The sequence below is a fragment of the Diadema antillarum genome, unplaced genomic scaffold (genome assembly GCF_040938485.1).
Source record: "Diadema antillarum isolate AM-2024a unplaced genomic scaffold, OU_Dant_1.0 seq00000979_RagTag, whole genome shotgun sequence".
In the NCBI taxonomy this organism is placed as follows: Eukaryota; Metazoa; Echinodermata; class Echinoidea; order Diadematoida; family Diadematidae; genus Diadema; species Diadema antillarum.
Genome location: NW_027271819.1, coordinates 132,495 through 152,310, shown reverse-complemented (window position 1 = coordinate 152,310; position 19,816 = coordinate 132,495). Strand labels below are relative to the sequence as shown.

At 40.0% G+C, this 19,816-nt stretch overlaps 1 protein-coding gene across 1 annotated transcript in view; it reads right to left on the bottom strand.

Annotated features, from left to right (window-relative positions):
* Positions 1–19,816, bottom strand: part of LOC139742077 (myosin-VIIa-like) — a 71,008-nt gene that overhangs the window by 10,031 nt on the left and 41,161 nt on the right. The window contains exons 20-39 of the mRNA XM_071652636.1: positions 19,652–19,759; positions 18,323–18,517; positions 17,444–17,653; positions 16,386–16,469; positions 15,865–15,960; positions 14,739–14,980; positions 13,733–13,850; positions 11,560–11,691; positions 10,532–10,705; positions 9,633–9,860; positions 9,072–9,242; positions 7,351–7,595; positions 6,088–6,260; positions 5,486–5,673; positions 4,876–5,000; positions 4,051–4,199; positions 3,409–3,565; positions 1,813–2,071; positions 684–798; positions 132–218 (exon numbers count right to left, since the gene is read on the bottom strand). Of these exons, the coding sequence (XP_071508737.1) occupies positions 132–218; positions 684–798; positions 1,813–2,071; positions 3,409–3,565; positions 4,051–4,199; positions 4,876–5,000; positions 5,486–5,673; positions 6,088–6,260; positions 7,351–7,595; positions 9,072–9,242; positions 9,633–9,860; positions 10,532–10,705; positions 11,560–11,691; positions 13,733–13,850; positions 14,739–14,980; positions 15,865–15,960; positions 16,386–16,469; positions 17,444–17,653; positions 18,323–18,517; positions 19,652–19,759 (3,256 nt within the window). The remainder of the gene's footprint in view (positions 1–131; positions 219–683; positions 799–1,812; positions 2,072–3,408; positions 3,566–4,050; positions 4,200–4,875; positions 5,001–5,485; positions 5,674–6,087; positions 6,261–7,350; positions 7,596–9,071; positions 9,243–9,632; positions 9,861–10,531; positions 10,706–11,559; positions 11,692–13,732; positions 13,851–14,738; positions 14,981–15,864; positions 15,961–16,385; positions 16,470–17,443; positions 17,654–18,322; positions 18,518–19,651; positions 19,760–19,816) is intronic.

Here is a 19,816-nt window from a genome sequence, read left to right as displayed (position 1 = left end):
CTACCATAAGTCTATGGCAGCCTGTGTGTTAAGGAAATTTAAAATCAATTATATCCTTTGATAAAACAGGGCCCAGGTCTTACAGGGCCCAGGTCTTCAAGGACCAGGGTACTCGAGAGCTGAAGACTCACCATCCCTGTTAGGTCTAGCCTTGCGGATCCAGTCAGTCAGGTGGCGCACAAAGTCAAAGAAGAAGTCGCCCTCTGGAACGCTTATTACTGTACGGACAGAAGTGTGAAAACATTTGAGGTACACTCTAGACTTGGTCACACCCGCAAATCATTCAAGAAGGCTCTCATTGTGTTGATGGACTTGCTTTGACGGTCACTTACAAAGTATTCTCAAAACAAGCATACCAGCAGCAAATGGGCTTTCACAATATTTAGCCATTACTATGTTTTTCAAAACTACTGGAATTTAAAACAGGAAAAGATATCAAGTGGCATACTCTCATCAGAAAATGTAAACTAAGTTTTGACTTGTAAGACTGAGGAAAAGTAATTACGGAGATGACACACTATATGGAACTCTAAAAGTAGAATGATAAAAAATAACAATGGTAAAAAAATAGCAATTCACAGATTAAAGTATACCCTCATTTTAATTCTATATGCAGTTATTCGGGGTTGTACTACAATTAAAATACTGCAGGCATGAGTCTTTTGTTGTGGTAGTGGTCATACCTTTATCGACAATCTTGACAAAGAGGCTGAATCCCTCGGGGGAGACTAGCCGGAGTCGCTGACTGATGTTACGACAAAAGTCCTTGGCCCTCGTCCCAGAGTCCACCTCAAAGGCCTTGGGATTGCAATGAAAGGGTCAATGATGTGATATGTTACATTATCATGACATACATGTACAATGAATGCTACAATTTGTGTTTACAATGTATGCCATATATGAGGTGTACATCACATGTGATATACTGAAATGATGAAGTGTCCACATATTTTTGTTTGGGGTGGGGGAGTGTCTCACTGGGACTTGAACCCAAAACCTCACATCATCACATATACAATGAATGCTACAATGTGCATTTACTGAGTGTGTCATATTTTCTGAGTTATATATTAAATGTGATATCCAGAAATTGTTTGTTTTGCCTCTGCCAGTAGGGGACAGCATGATAGCACACATTGCTGAGTAAGATTCACTTGGATTCGGACCCATGCCTATCAAATCTGTTTCTGACCATATACACATACAAGAAGTCCATCATTCATTCTATCTAAGGGAAAAAGAGTATGCCTCTCCTACTAGAGGGGACAGCAGCTAGTCTTACTGAGACTTGAACCTGCGACCTTCTGATTGATAGGCAGGAGTGCATGAACCAGCCCATCACCGCAGAACTTCTCCAAGTATATCAAGTTATTTGTATGTTACAAAGTTGTGCATCTGCCTTCAGTAACCTCCCTTTTATTCTTTCTCTCTCCTGAAGGCATTATTTACCATTTGCAGATGAAACAAAAACCCAGATTTAGTGCTTCAAAATAGCTCTAATAATGTGAGTTAGGCATAGAACAACCATTGTAAAAAATCTTAATCAGGATAATCAATGTTAAGTATTGTTAAATATACAAAATGCAAACAATAGTTATAATGAAACTGTTTCTAGACTAACCATCTACAGTTGTGGCTTAATGAGAAAAATACTGATATCTCCTTATATTTTAGGCTTTACTGCAAAAATGTTATATGATATGATGTTTTGTGATGCAACTGACCCACACATATGCATCAGATGTGATAACTCGAAGATTTTAGAAATCACTGCTCCCAATGGTAAACAGGGCCTTTAAGCAATAACCTCACCTCATCCGTGTCGTCGGGGAAGTAGACTTTGTGGAAGATCTGGGTCGTCTTGTGCTGGATGGCCTCCACCTCCACCAGGTGGGGCGGATACTTGCGCTGGCCGTAGCGCATCGTCTTCTGCAGACGATTCAGGCAGTTGAGCGCCAGCTGGTGGCGAGCCGAGCGCAGGAACTTGGTGACCTCGGGCAGCAGGGTCTGGCTGCAGGCGAAGATCCCGGTCACCAGCCACATCAACTCCCAGCCTCGCTCCTCACTCAACCTGTCAAGTCACACACGAAGCCCCAGATTAATCAAACCCACGTCTTAAGTTTCGTCCATGGACTAAAACTAGCATGGAATAGGCATACCTTGCACATGCATGCTCATTCATTATTCAAAGATCCAGTAGTGTGGGATACAGTGTACCATGGAGTGGAAGACTGGACAGACTTGGACATATTCCGAGAATCCCAGTAAGGAGTCGTGTAAGGCTTTATCACTGATCTACACGTACACACACAGCTGAAGAATATAAACTGGAGTCGACCGTTACCGACGAAGTACGTTTCAATGCACATATTTGCTAAGGAGGGCTATTTGTGGTTTTCAAATGTAGTGCACTGAACAGCGAATGAAGATCAATATGTGACCCGCTACCACAAAAGAATCCTAAAGTCGCTGACGGCTGAGCCGAGAAAATCGCGTTTGAAGTCAGATCATCAAAATCGGTCAAAACGATCGGATTTCTGTTTTTGGCATAATTTTGTAGTCTGATGTATCGTCCAACATCTGCCGAAATTTCGAAGCTAAATGATGGAAGGAAAGGCAAGAAAATAGCGTTTTTCTGGGCCATGATTTTTCTGACTTTCAACGGAACAGAAACGTGTCCGAAGATTTGGATTTAGCGCCGCAGCTAGACCCCGCCCCTAGCAACGAGGAAGTGATCTTATTGGTCAGTGCGTGGCATCCTGGTTAGTGATTGGTCGTGCTAGACCGCTGGCGCTAAGCTTGAATGAACATCACGGTGGTTGCTCGGAGCGTACCTTCTATTGTCAAGCGGTGAAAACTGTCTTGCCTCCCCTTGATCATGATAGCGTGGGAAGGAAAACTTTGAAGGCAGTTTTCTTGAAACGCTGATTTCCTAAACCACTCGACATGCGCAAACAAAATCATGGATATCTCCGCAACCGAGTACTTTTATGAGTCATGTAATATATGAAATTAAAGGGGAAGAATATGGAAATAATGTCATGTCATTTTCAGAAAATTATCCTCCCCCCCCCCCCCCCCGACTTTCGGATCCTATTGTGGTAGCCGGTCACATATAATAGGGCCACCCTTCTCTCCCCACGATATTGTACCTTTGTGTCTCTCAGCATAACCAATGTGTCACACATGCATTTCTTTGGTCAGACTTTGCATAAACCATAGACTACAGTGCTGTATAAAATCATAAGCTTACAGGGTGATAAAAATGTCTAATCAATTTGCAGTTTCTACAAAGTGCACTTAGTAACTCAAAAGAAATCCATTATAAGATGTGTGTAATGAACTTTGAAAGCAATATGTTATCATCATTTTTGCTGTGATAATCATCGTCATCATGGCACAATGTACCTGTTTCTGTTGTCTGTGAGTTGTTTGATAATCTGGCAGTATACTTCATCCTTGAGGGGCTCTGACTTCAACGCTGGCTCAAAGATGCGGTCCGACAACTCGTTGCCGTGGCGAATTGCACGCTTGCCGGGGAAGTCACCCATATACTTCAGGATAGGTGTGAAATGTCAAGGAGAAAATTTTGCCTGCATGATATGGTGATGAACGCATCTGATACAAGATGACAATATACATGTACCCATACTTCTCTTATGACAATTCTACCTGCTACATGCTATAAATAATGTTTTCATGGCATGCAAAACCTTTCATTGGCTTTCACAGAAACAAGTGTACACGTGTATCTGCGCCATGTTTATGTCAAGAATGATGAGGGCATTAAGTTGCCACTAAAGCAATGTGTTTGAGGCTCCTTAATGCCCTTATCATTCTCACTGACGATTCGTTACCAAATATCTACAAATATTAGATAATGCATTCAAAGCAAGTTAACCATAATAACAATAACAACATACTGAGAATGAGAGAAAGAATGATAGAAAGATTGAGGAGTGATAAATTGTGCTTGAAAGAAACAAGAGGAAGAGGAAATTGTCTCTCTGCATAAGCAGTGAGAATAGTGTCTGATGTTGAAAAGGATATCTTCAAAGATTCGGCAAGCCTCCATGGAGAGCTCGGTATTCTGAAGGAGCTTCTTGAGGAGAGGTTGTCTCATGGGTTCCTTGGTGTGGTTCCAGATGTTTTCCCTTGTCCTCCGCATCGCCTTCCCAATGGTACGCTTGGGTGGGGCTCTGTGACAGTGGGAAAAATAAACAACTCTTTTTACTGATTTTGGTTCCTATAAAGAGTCTGAAAATGCATTAAGGTGAATAAATATTAAAAGAAAATGGAAACAGGTTCATATCAGCTCAAGATGACACTCCTCTACTATTATTACTACTACTGCTACTACTTCTACTGTACCATAATGATGATGCTCACTGCCAATAACATCTTCATCATTATTAACATTATCATTATAATTATCTTCATACTAATCAACTTCAACATCATCTTTATCAGAAACAAATCAATGTTGTCATCATCATCATTAGTAATATCAACATCATCTTCATTATTGCTGTCACTGGCACTATTGTCACTGTTATCATCATACTCCAATTTAACATCACCTATATCAGTGTCATATCAATGTCATCATCATCATCATCATCATCATCATCATCATCATCGATATCAAAATCATCATCTGTGTCGTTGCTACTGGTGTCATTGTCACCATTATTATCATCCTCTTCAATGCCGTTATCAATACATGTATCTCCATTCATGTCATTGCCATCATCTTCCTCCTCCTCATCATCATCATCATCATCATCATCATCATCATCATCATCATCATCATCATCATCATAACTACCACCACCATCATCACCGCAAGCCATTGGGTCATCCTGGTAGACGTACCTGAAGTGATCTATAGAGAACTCTTCTAGGGAGTGCTGTTTGTTGGGGATCTCCTGGCTCATGGCCAAGTCGGCTGGACCTATGGTGCGGTCGGTCATCTCACCTGGGTGCATGGTGAACAGAGCCTGGGTGTGGAAAGTAAAACAGTTGAAGTACAGTTCTGGACTGATGAAAAGATGATGCATGGTATGGAGGAGAAAAGCAGGCTCCTGTATAATACATCCAAAGCAAAGTCTGGCTCAATGAAGGGTGGACTCTTTGAAGTGAACAAAACAAAATGTAAAACAAAACCAAAAAACAGCTACATCTCAAAATAACTTGCATGCTGAAGATATGTACATTCACTGTATGAAACTTTTGTGAATTGACTGAGTGGATAAACTGTATGGGATTGCTTTGTAGTTACTCATTATAGTGACTTAGTCTCTTTACTGTTCAAGTAATATGTTGTTAGAAAATACAGCAGATGAAATCATAAGAACATACTGCTGAACTGATAACACCTTAAGTCAATGAAATACTACATGGTCACTGCAGAGAGTGACTGGACATTAGCCTGTCATCCCTGTTGCCACCAGGGGTGGGGTGGAGTGGGGACAACAACACTCACCACAACCTCTTGAGCCGGCTTGGTCTTGGTCGGCAGGACGTAGACGCACTCGGCGGGGAAGTCCCCCTTCTGGTTGGTGCGGTCATTCTGGCCGTAGCACCAGCCGCTGTTCATCCCCTGCTCACCGTTCTCCTGCTCTAGGATGATGAGGTCGCCTCGCTGGAAGTTGAGGTATGATGACCCTTGACCTGTGGTCAGAAAGGAAACCAATCGATGCTTGACCTCACATATTCTCAGATCAAAGAGCAGGTGATTCCAGCCTTACACTTCTTCTGTCATCATGGTGGACAGTCATTTCTAACCTACTTAAATTGATTGTTGATTTACCTCTCCAAAATTCTCAAAAGAAAACTGATACTTTTCATGGCTCATTAAAAAGTAAGATGTCTGTATGGAAATCATTCTTTGACCTACTGATGTATGATTAAGCGATAACAAATTAACCATTTATTGAATTGATATATTTCATGATACAAAAAGCAAATAAAGAAAAAGAACTGATTCCATAAGTGAGTGGAATAATGAATAAAGAACAAAAGGTTGGTGATTAATAACATGAGGACAAGCAGAAGAGAACAATGAAGAAAAATCAAGTGTCATACTTTGCTGCTTTGGGCTGTCTTGGAGCGCCACCACGTATCTTGACCGCTTCTTGAGGCCGTCCAGGAAGTAGACAATGAGGTCTCGGATGTCCTCAGCATTGGACGAGGTGAAGGTGAATTCTTCCCCCTTGACTGTCAGTAGGGTGAAGCTCTGTCCATGCAGTTTGCCAGTCCTGTGGTCAAGGGGTAACAACGAGACAAGATGACCAGATAAACTACTGTTGATAGGCCACTATTTGCCACTGTGAGGTGATATCTCTACCATACACGGATATGGGTATGTACAGTCAGACCTGTCTATAGTCACTATCCAAGGAAGAAGAAAATTGTGGCCATTACAGACAGGTGGATGCTAAAGACAGGGTCTTATCATGAAGTTGCTCTAAGGTGTGTGTGGTGTTTTTTTAGCAGCTGTATATGGCACATGGCCACTATAGACAGGTGGCCGCTAAGGCAGGTTTGACTGTATGTCACAACATACACAATTACAATGGTCCTCATTTGAGACACACTACCCTCTTTTACAGTTTAGATGCTGCCCAGCATTGACCGCTCAAAATTTGCTCACTAAACCTATAGAACTGAATAGACAAGCAGATGGCTAGATGACAAGAAAGATATCTATTTCACCATTAACTGTAGTTGATAAATGCTACACCTTAACTGTCAAAGAGTCTATAAGTATTTCTCTTTTGTTAGAAAAAAAGTCTCAAATTCTTGGCTCAGAGAGAAAGGTTTGCTCCTTTGGAGATGAATGGAGATGCAAGTGCTTACAGAAGGACGTTTATACTGCATTTAAAGGTCCTGTTTACCTTTGGGAGCAGTGATTTTAAAAACGTTCAAGATATCACTCTTGATGCATATGTGTAGGTCAGTTGTATCACAAAACATCCTACCATATAAAAAGTTTGCAATAAAGCCAAAAACATAAGGATATATCACTATTTAAATCATAACTGTAGACAGTTTAGTCTGGAAACATTTTTATCATAACAATTGCTATTTTGAGTATTTAACAATACTTAACATCGAATATACTGGTTCAAATTTTTACATTGGTTGTTTTTTTCCTAACTCACACTTTACAACTATTTTGAAGCACTAATGCTGAATTTTTGTTTCATCCGCAAATGGTAAATTATGCCTTTAATTTAATTATGCCTTTATTAATTATACCTTTTATTAATTATACCTTTAATTATGCCGTTACAGAAAACGATGAAAATAATATTGTTCTTTCTTTTTCATGAGTATATTGCTCACCTGCTACTGGACACCTGGGTGATCTCTGGGAAGGACAGTTCAAGTAAGACCTGCTCGAGGTCGTCAACCACGTAGACACCCGTCCAGTTGACGGCAATGATGACCTCGTTCTTGGGGAGGCTGGGTCCGGAGAACTTGTAGGCCTCGTAGAAGCGTGAGAAGAGGAGTGGCCACCTGAGCTGGGCGTACCGGACCACGTCTTCCTTCACCAGCATGGGTTTGGCATGGTCCTTCACGTAGTAGCTCTGTCAGAACACAGCCAGCATAGACAAGAAGGGTAATTAATTCAGCTAGAGAGGTTTAAAGGGGATGGCTAGTAACTGATCAGTGGGAATCAGTGGGAATGCTGAGGGATGATTGTTCCAATCCTTGTGGGATTCATTTAAGAGTACATTATATATCTATTCTTGTGTGAAAATTATTTGCTTCAGAATGGTCTCATATTCAAGTAATGTACAGTTTAATGTTTCCAGATAAGCGTCCCTGGTCAGTGACGGGGCATTACTCTGCACATTACTTGAATATGAGACCGTTCTGAAGCAAATAATTTTCACACAACAGTAGATACATAATGTACTCTTAAATGAATCCCACAAGGATTGGAACAATCATCCCTCAGCATTCCCACTGATTCCCACTGATCGGTTACTAGCCATCCCCTTTAACACTTTCTGTGTCGGGGACTTTGGACAGTGTGTACAATGCTATGGGGTCTATCAGCACTCAAAGTATACAAAGACTTAAATCAAACGGCAACTTACATCATAAGAAGTTGGTTATGTCAATTGAAACGAAAAAAGGTGAGCTAAAATACTACTGCAAATCTTCACGATTTGAAAGGAGCAAAGAATTTGTCAAATGCAATGCTGTCCTACAGATGTATACACTATGTATAAAGGCTTCTGAGAATGATATCAAAATATACAAAACTCATTTCAAAGCATCCCCAGTGTATCTTCAGAAAGCAATAGCACATAGATATCAATAGGAACAAACATACATTACTAGTAATCAGAAAAATTGTAAATAGAATCTTCATACTTTTTCATTTTTCACAAGCCACTCAATACGGTACGCATGACAAATATTCCACACCCATTCACTGCACAGAGTAATGTAATCTACAGTCTAAGGGAAACTTTCACAAGTGTCAACATTAAAGGGACTGTACAGTACTGGTTGTGGTGAGGATTCAGGTTTACAACATTTTTGGGTGAGATAATGAGAAACCTCTCATGAAATATGAAAGAGCATGTAATTTTAAGGAGGAATCAACATTTATTTGATGAAAATTGGCCTTGAAATGGCTGAGATATCAAAAAAAGCGACCCTAATAAAATCAACAGAATCAACAGAAATAGAAATAATAAAATTAAATTTTGCCTTGTTTTTACATATCTCAGTCAGTTCAAAACCTATTTTCACCAAACAAACTTTTGATTCCCCTTAGAATTGTATGCTCTTTAACATTTCATAAGAGTGGTTTCTAAATATCTCGCAAAACGCTACAAGCTGAATCTTCACTTCAACAAGTACTGTATTGTCCCTTTAAAATCTAAACAATAAAAGAATTACATGTACTTGACATTGGATGACATACAGAATATGACTTCATTCAAACTACACTGCATAATTCTTGTAGTATGACAACAGCAACATACGCATTGTATACAGTCATCATTAGCTATGTTTCTTTTTTACTTGCTCCCTACTGAACTCACATTACTGTGCTGCCTGACGATCATCTGGGCCCATCTCTCGGCTGTCTTGGCCCCGGTCATGGAGTTGTCGGGGATGTAGGAACCGACTAGTTTGATGAGACGTTCATACTGCATGTCACTCTGGTATTCCACATAGTACTGCTGGGCTGCAATGGCTGCCAAGTCCTCATCCTGAGTGAAAGGAAAAATATACAAGCACTGGTCAAGACTAGTCACTGCTTATACTGTATTTGTGCTAACTTCATGGTTGTATGAAATGTTCCAAAATGTTCCAAAAGAAGAAATACGGTATGCATAACTAGGCAATCAAACTCATAACTAGGCAGTTTTGTTTTTTCAAAATTATCAATAAATGATTAACGCCAATTGTGTTTGGAGTTGTAACTTGCTTAGAGGGTGCAATGACTTTCGAAACATCATCATCACCATAGACATTAAGTGCAATATCATTTGTAGTAATATTAAATGCCCAATGTTACCATTGTTACTATCCCATCAATCATTGAAATATAGATTATGAAACTTATCAAATAAAAGAATACAAAGGTACACTGCACTTACCTTGTCACATCGGTACTCTCCAAACTTGACACCCCTCACGATCTGTTGGTAGATGAGGTTGGTGCCAACAGGGTCAGCGCCGGGTTCGTGCCAGGGGGCGAAGATCTCCTTGCGGAAGAAGAGCCTCCAGGGAGCGTTCCTCTCCTGGGCACCTTTCTCCTTGGCGTACTGCTCGCACTGTGAGATGGCGTCCATCACGTGGTCTCCACCACTCCCAAGGGAGGACACCTTCAAACAAGATGTCATGGAGAATTGATAAAGTTTGTTGTCTTCAACTCCCTCAAGTGAATGATAGTACTTCCTTATCTTTTGTCATATTTTTGTGAAGACATTAATGGTAATGTAATATTGCAATCAAAGTCTTTTTTTTTTTGTATGCTGTTCACTTATACAGCTGTAGATCGTTTACTGTTTCTATTGTATACTTTTCTTATTTGCAAACTTATCATGAAATATTTTGAATAACAGAGATATTGATTTTGTGTAGTCTTTTAATATTCAATCCTTGATTGAGCTGACCAATGGATGTGAAGCCATATCATGGCACTGACAGTGACTTAATGTCGCCTCTCTTTCATTCTCTCTTGAGTTTATTCATAATCTATAAGCATCCAGAAAGGCATTGTAAACATGAATGAATTGAACTGGCTTCAGCTCAGTGGTATAGTGCCTCTGCTCAGCAAGCAGTATGTGATGTGGGTTCAAATCCCGAGCTAGTTCCTTCTTTTTCATTTGGTGTTCATAATGATACAGATAGAGCACAGGATCTCATCAACAGAGAGTGACAGTAAATAGAGAAACCTCTATATCACTTTTAGTAGAGAAACATCTACATCACATGGCTGGACATCACTTCGTGAGGATTGTGAGAGAAAGAAGAGTATGAAAGCTGAACCAACCTTCTCAAAGAGGGCGATGTAGAGGGAGAAGCCAAACTGGTCCTTGAGTCCGATCTTCTGGGCCAGCAGCTGGCACAGTTCCCTGGCAGTGGTGGCAGAGTCAGCCAGGAGGGTGCGGGTGGTCCCATCCATGAAGGTGATGGGAAGCATCAGGGGGTTCTTGGTCTTGGTGGCCTGAGGGGTTACCATGGCGATGGAGACAAAATCCACCGCATACTTTTAACTTTGATTTCAAAGTCTTCTGGCCATTACATCATATTACCGAGAAATCACACATTAACTTGTCAGTCTCCTTCATGTAATTCCAGACATTGATATCAAACACACATTACAGGTCATTCATCTTTTTAAAAGAAAATAATCTGAGAATTTGGGCCAAATATGAATGAATGGAACTTGAGTTTTTTCTTGAGGTATACAATGTATAACCTGTTACGTTTTTGTAAATTAGACCAATAGCTGAATTATGATGACAACTGTATCACCACTTCAACTACTATACTACTATCACTGCTCTTACTAATTTCACCAATCAAAATAACAATCATGATAATGATGATGATTATAATAATAATAACAATCATAATTATAGTTATATTATTACTACAGACAGATAGAGACAGAGACATGAACATAGGTTCAGGATTAAGGGGCACTACGGCTTCAAGTTTAAAAATGTCTATTTATTTGATTTGATTTGATTTGATTTATCCATTCTTTGTATGGCATCATTTACATTTTTTTTATTAACATAATAAAACATAATATATACAATTATGATACTCATTATAGCTAGTTTCTACAATTTCAACAATTTTGATTACACATACATCTGTGACATAATCACAGTACATGCGTTATGGATTACCATACAGAATGGTCTCCAATAATAAGCTATAAGTTTGACCCTTCGGCAACCGATGATACAATATGTCTATTGCGTGAATATTGAATAAAACACTTTAGACAATAGCACATTCATACAAGAACTATTCTTCCCTTGAGAGATATCAGTAGAGGTCACTGACCTGTAGCTCCAGCCAGCTGGGTGGCTGGCTGCGGGTGCCATTAGCCAGGGTCCTCCTGAGTCTCTCCTCACAGTAGGCTGCATAGCCTGGAGGACCTTGAGTCATGATGAAGCAGCGGAGGAACTTCACAAACTGGAGGAGGAGAACAGAGAACACCATCACCATCATCATTACCATCATCATCTTCTTCATTATTATCATCATCATTACCATCATCGTCATCATCATCATCATCGTCATATCATCATCATCTTCATCATCATCACCACCACTACCACCATCATCACCATCATCATCACCATCATCACCACCATCACCACCATCACCATCATCACCATCATCACCACCACTATCACCATCATCGTCATCATCATCATCATCATCATAATCGCCAATACAGTATTCATCACATAATCGGGCATCTGATAATCGGGATCCTCGCTTAAATGATATACGCTTCCCAGAAACATTTCCAACGCACGTTATTTTCACTGGATAATCGGGCGGGGACCTCTGATAAACGGGACAATTTTTCTTCAAGCGATCTTTTATTTTGTTAATATTTTACACAAAAATCTACCAAAATACCACAACAATATTTCAAAGATTCCGTATCAGTTGTCGTTTACAACAAACTGACAAAGCAAGCTTCGGATTGGTGTGTTTTGACCTCCGTCCATCCAGTACATGTACATGCATAGCCACGAAAGCGCCGTGTAAGTATCCATGCCATTGCAAAGCACATGCCTTCGCGAACATTCTTCTCCCCTACATAAGCAAAGCCATGTGCTCGCTTGCAATTCCTACTCGACTCACATCCAATAAAAAACATGCCTCGCTCATACAGCCCAGGCTGTGTGCGTTGTTTAATCTCAGTCATACACTCTGAGGGCAAAGTCCATTGTTATCGCGCGCCTTCGTATCTTGTTATCTACTGTCTTTGGTTTCAACTTTCAATACAGCTGTACACTGTGATCTGTGTGTACGTCACAATCTTCCTCAGTTGTGACTGGGCAAAAGTTACGCGATTGAAATGAGGGCTATGAACAGTTACGTATTCAGTGAAATGGGGGAGAGAGTGGGAGGGAGAGCGTGAAAGATGAGAAGGGTTCAATGTATGTGCGAATACGTAACGTTTTATGAATCTAGACTATGAGCTGACATTGATTACGTGTACAATTGTACACTACACGCGTGTTTGACAGAAGAATCGAACCCGGTTGCGATTACTCTACATCATTGCGAGAATGCAGGGAGAGCTGGAGGGTCGCGCCGAGGGGTAGCGTGTTGTGTATTCATGTACATGTACAGTACGTCAGTATGCATGTGTGTGTGTGTGTGTGTGTGTGTGTGTGCACTACATGTACATGTCGTATGCCGTTAGTGTGTGGTGAGTACTCATCGCGAAATCGGGCACCTCGCTTAAAGGGGCCGTGTTTGCTACTCCCAACCTGTCCCGATTATGCGATGAATACTGTACTTCAGTTGGCACAAATATGCACTGCTATGACATAGATGAGCTCACGCCAACCTTCCCTATGATCCGTTACCTGATGGGATGCAGCCAGGCAACTAAAGACGTGTGTACGTTTTCAGTCCCTAAGTTGTTAATGATCTCCTTCATCTTTCACTTTTCTTTAAATAAGTCTTTTCCATACACGTTCTTTTCTCAGCCAGTACATAAAATCATATCTTTTAAAAGAAGACTGCACATAAAGTTGCTTCAGTAAGAACATCTCTGAAAACTTGCTCGGGCAATGTTGGACATATCTCTAGGCTGGAGATTTGCCAACCTTAATCAAGGCACATAAACTGCATTTATGTCAACAACAAAAAATGAATGACAACATCACTAATAATAGTGATAGTGATGATGATGAGGACACATCAGTTTGCTTGGGGGTCCAGGCAGGAGAATCTCCAGTTTAAGAGATGCTTACGGTTTGAGTCTCTTTGAGGACGATGATTAAAACAATGATGACAATAAGATCATGGGGCTTCATATTCATTCCACATTCAACACTCACTTGGAGAACACACCACTTTGAACAAAATCTTCAATATTAGTATGCTCTGATGTGTTTTGAATTGATTAAAGGATGAAGTCTGGCTGTCAAAGAGCAATTGAGATGACAAATGTGGTGACCAAGAGTGCGAAGGGGTTTGTCCTTACCCGGTCCGTGGGTGCAAAGCATCCCACACAGAGGGAGAGGAGGATCCAGCCTCGTGGGAGACTTGTTCTTGAAGGATTGTTGGTCAGCTGTTTGCAGATCATGCAGTAGATCTCATCCCTGGATTAAAACAGAACAGATAACACCATGTGTTAGCTTGTTACCATACATGTTTGTCTCAACATCTGTGACAGCATCTAAGACAATTAAGAGGAAGCTTGTCATGGTCATAATTATGTGAAAAAAGTAAGAGCAACGAGAAATGGAACAGCGGAACTCTGAACCTCTGAGATTTACACTGGCTTTATACAGAATAGATCCTACACTAAACAATTCTTGTAATATTCTCCCTATATATCTTCATCCATGACTCAGCGAAGTACAATGTACCTGATATACTTTGAAAAAATTTGAGTCTCCCGATGTGCCCGATATATACTTGACACTTGCAGCTTATAAGTTGTGCCTCACTACCACAAAATATGCAGCCAATGTCACAGAAAATAATCAGGGATGCCAGTTAGAATGGCACAGAGGGCCTGAAGTTCACCTACATGAAGCTGTTTTTGACACAGTTGTAATGCCTGAACTTTGTTACTACCAGGGTCTGAATTCAGGGTCTGAAAACTGGCATTACTGAGAAATATCCCCCATAAAACTGATGGGGTGGTAAAAAGACAGCAAAACACCTTTTTTCTCTCTGAGCAGAATATATCATTCTAAGGTTGCAGAACAGAGAGTTGGACTTTCTCTTTTTTTTTATCATCATCCTTTGCATCAACTCTTTTTACAAGGGGTGGGAATGTTACTTTGTCTAAAAGAAATGCTGTATTATACACAAGGCACTGACCAATGACCAAATAAACATTATGTAATCCCACAGTACTATAATATATACTGGTAAAATGCAATCACACATTACTACAAATGCATGGGCAAGGAAGACACACACATAAGAGGATTCTTTCTTTCTGTCTTGATCTTCTTCATCTGGGAGGTGAAACCCACCTGAGCTCTGGACGGAGCAGGCCGTGGCCCGTAATGAAGTGGAGTTTCTCCAGATTGGACGTCGGCCGGTCGATCAGCATACTGTTCCCCACCTCGGCCTCGTTGCCATCCTGAATGCGCTGCGCCATCTCCTGGCTGATCTTGGACTTGCGCTTCAGCGTCATGGAGACAAGCTTGCGCCGCACGGTGCTCTTGCTGCCGCGACCCGCCGTGCCAGTACCCATGTTCACCCCATCGTATGGCTGCACACAAAGCATAAAAACAATTTGTGATATCATTACTGATTTTTTCCAGCAATTCTACTTTTAAAATAGTTAAAAGCTTTATGCATATAGATACAAAAGCAGGTAGTAAAACATACAATTTAAGCCCCTCAAAGCCAGTATCAAATTGGCATAGCTATTGAACATGATTATCTCGCCTTTCGTTTCATATGATTCAATATCAATCAACAACAAACAACCAAGAAAATGAACAACTATTTTATGTTTATTCCTAACATTTCCTGGCTATACCTGTTTGTTGGTTACACCTATTAAAGTGTCATTAGTATGAGATATAAATGTAGAAATACAGTTTCCTTTGGTCCAATTGAATGGTAGGAGTATGAATAAACAAGAAATTATCATACACTTGTATCACAATTTTGGCTGTTACAAGTGAATAAACAACTTTAACTATATCAGTTGACAAATATTTTGCACTTTCTGAGGACAAAACATTCAAATTCAGCAGAGATCGAAAGCAAGTGCAGTTATAAGAAGAATGCATTTTCAGATACATAAAACAATAATAATAATAATAGCTGGTTTTTATAGAGCCTTGTTAAGTATCTTCAATGCCCTTCACAGACTATTATTGCCCTGATCACTGGATACATGTAGGTGGACAGAGTGCACAAATTTATTAGACACAGAGAGAGTGAAGACTGATATAGAATGGCGTAACTAATGTCATCAAATTAGTGATTGTTCTCTTTATCTATAAAATTCAATACTTGCCAATATATGCTCAGGTAATGATAATAGTAAGGGCTCTCTTTCAATATCATGCTGAATGTAAACACACATTCCTTGGCAACTAGGGAAGAAGAGCTGTAAAGGGCGTGTGTTTGAAGAATACTCACAGCTATGTCATCCCCAGACTGCAGCTGGTCAGCTGCCGACTTGCCCTTTGACCTTCCCAACGTGTTGTAGATCTTGGTCATCACAGACTTGCCATCCTGGTCAAGATGGAAGGGAAGAGGGCAGCAAACAAATGTCTCAAATGCAGTGTTATTCACTGATATGAACATTTACCTTTTCATCACATCTTATACTTACAGAATTGTATTATTCACAAGTATTTATGACTGAAAGTGTAGTTTTTGTCATTATTTATTGCCTACTGATTTTACGACCTTTTACTGACAGTGTATAATCTCCCTTGCATTTAGCTAGGATCAAATCATTTCTTATCTTTCTAAGAACTGCAAAATTTTCAAACTACATTGTATTTGTAATGATTATATACATATTATGTATCACCAACACAGAAATTGTAGAAAGCCAAACATAAAACCAAATGGAAAACATTTGAAAAAGAATGGAAAAGAAAAATTGCTGTGCACGAAATTAGCAAACTCTGACCCCTGAACTTTGAACTCACCCTGTCCGCCATGGCTGCAGAGGCCTTGGGCTCCGGGAGGTCACCCATGAATCTCAAGATCATGATCCAGACTGCAAGGGCAGCCTACAACGAGAAAAAAAAAGTTATCGTTATCGCTATCGTAATCATCATCATTATCGTTATCTTTATCACAATCATTATCATTATCATTATTGTTATCATTATAACCTCTGCCAAGGGGGGAGGTTATGTTTTCGTTACCGTTGGTTTATTTGTTAGTTAGTTCGTTCGTTTGTCCATGTGCAAAATAATTCAAAAAGTAGTTAACGGATTGGGATGAAACTTGCAGGAAAGGTTGAGAATGACACGAGTAACAAACGATTAACTTTTGGTAGTGATCCGAGAATTTGGGGGGAATTCAAGAAGGATTTTGATATTTTGGCAGGTAGGGTCAATGAACTTGGGAGTTCAGGCTGCGCATACTTGAGGTTTACTTGCGCACACTAAAGTGCGTGCTCTAGTTTCTGCAGGGGCGAGGCACACCGTGCAGCAGAGGGTTTATGATGTAACAAAGGCTTCTAAATTGGGAAGTCAGGTGACTTTCACGACACAATGCCATAAGTACGTACATTTGGAAATCTCTCTATGGAAGAACAAGATCAGTAATGGAAATGAGCTGCAGAATTGGCGGAGGTCTGCGCTCTCAGAGTGCTTTTCTAGTTGTTATTGCAATCATTATCATTATCGTTACCGTAATCGTTAGCATCTTCATTATCATTATCGTAATTGTTATCTTTATCACAATCATTATCATTATCATTACTGTTATCACTATCGTTATTGTAATCATTATCATTATCATCATCATCGTTACCATTGTCATTATCATTATTGTTATCATTATTATTATCATTGTCATCATTTATCATCATCAACAGCATCATCATCAACATTATCACTGTCATCATCAGAATCATTTCACCATCATCGTCATCATCACCAACATCATCATCAACATCATCATCATCATCATCTTCAACATCATCATCATCATCATCATCATCATCATCATCATCAATATTTTTATTATTACACACCTGTCTGTCATTTTCATTCTTCAGATCTAGAAGGGGTTCGCTGATTGGCTTGCGGATGAAGTAGGAGGTGTGACCGGCCTCGAAGTAGGTGGCGGCAAACTTCTCAAAGCGGTACTCAGAGATGTCCTCATCAGCTTCTGGCACAATAGGCTTCAAATTGGGGTCATCGAGGGGTCGATTCAGCGCATCTAAATGCGACTGCTCCAAGTCCTGAAAGTGAGAATTTTTTAAAGTTTAATGCTGAGTTGTTCACCTACTTCAGGGATAGTTTTTACATTGACTCAGCCTGAGTTTAGTAAAGTGTGTGGGCTAAGATAAACTCACACAGTCCTTTATGGGTTCAGGTCAAAATAGAAGGCTTGGGGAAAACCATACTGAACTGTATTGATCTGTTTTTTGCTCATTTTAAAAGTCAGAGAAAGGATACATCGCATGAGGTATGTGCAGCACAGGCAGAATAAACCTTGTAATTTTTTGTCTTCTTTTTCTTTGTTATATCGCTAATATAAACTTTTGCGAGGTTGGAGAACTGTATGCAATAATCATTTCATATTACCCAGATCTTTGGGAAGAGATTTGCTTAATCATGGTACTCTAAAAGTTATCCTGAGGAACATGCTACAATTTGCACTGAACTACCTGTGAGACATGGTAGCTCAACAACTCATTATTAACAAATGCCATATTATATATTTTACCCAAATATTTTTCATACAGTCATCTTAAAATCCGTTGTCAGTGATTTCTAATGATCATTCAGGGTCAATGAGAGTCTGCTGATTATCACAAGTCAAGCAGTGAGAACATTTCCTGAAGAATTGCAAAAATGGTTGTACTCTTAGAGCATCACTGCTGAAGGGAACTTATGTCTATAAATACCTCAAATCCCCTTGGAGCCTGTCCTACTTCATCGGAGGTGATGTTACCGAAGAGGGCATCGACTACCTCCTCATCGGTACGCGGCTGGTTCTTGTTCCTCTCTGCCTCCTCGATGGCCGCCACCTTGGCCAGACGTTCTGCCTTCTCACGCTCCTCCTGTTCCTTGGCTCTCTGCTCCTGCTCCCTCAAGGCAGCCTAGAGAAAGAAAGATAGAAAGACAGCATCATTATCAGTACCTTTCTTCTCTTCGTCAAAGACTTCAAGAAAATGTACATCCCTCTTCATCATCATCCTCATTATTATCCTCCTCCTCATCATCATCATAATCATTATCATAATCAATACGTTATTCCTTCTCATAAAGAATGATGCACAAAAAATACACATTTAATCATGCAGGAAATAACAAGAACACATGTGAATATTCCCTTCAAAACAACAAGGCCTACACTGTTGTATAATTCAACAAAGTACTGACTTTTCAAGTGTGATGTTAACTGATATAGATTTCAATATGTGACCCTGCACCTCAAATCAAACAAAAAGTCGCCAGACATGAATTTTTAGTTAAGACCATATTCTGAACGAGCAGACTTTAAGCTTTAAAATGATGTAGAACTCAAATCAAATGGACTCTCCTAACCTATCTAAATACTGGAAAGAAAGCACAAACTCAGGAAAAGTGTGAACTGAGAAAAGAGGCTCTGAAGTACAGTGTCTATTCAAGCACTTAATCTTTACCAAACTGTGCTGGCTGTGCAATGAATGGGACAAAAAAACAGGAAGTAAACCACCAGAGTAACAACAATGAAGGGGTTATCAAATTAAGGTGAAATTAAGCATGCCTCATTAACACATTCTGTCCATAATTAATGCCAACTTTCAAAGCAGTAGCACTATCCTCTCAAAAGTTATTAGAGTTGAAAGTGAAGAGTGTGGACAAGGTTTTTCAGAAATGAAAAAGGGATTCTAAAGACACACCTAATCACACTATTCTACCAAAAATGTTCGAGATAAACTGCAAAAAAACACACTTTCCTGCCCGTTTTATGATACCAAATTTTAGCATAATGTAAAAGAAGACCTGTTCTTTCAGAAAATATGAAAAAGTCAAGTTCGGCTAGGTTGACCCATTTCACTTATTTTCAGTCCTCACGCAAAATCAGTGTGTGCGACTTTATGTTCGTTTTGAGGTGCACCGTCACATATGATCTGATGACGTGACTTCACTTTCGAGTATCGGACAGCAAATTGGATTGACGTAAGATTGAGTTTTGAGACAGAGAGTATACATACAGACTTCATTACATGAAAGACTGCCTTTCTCACCTCAGCTCTCCTCTGAGCTTCTGCTGCAGCTTTCTTGGCTCCGAGCTTGGCCTTAAGTTTCCTCTCTTCTTCCTTGCGTATTCTCTCAGCTTCAAGCCGCCGTCGGTGCTACAGGATCAGAGGCAGAACAAGCACAGGTGGTGTAACATATAACGATTACCAAGG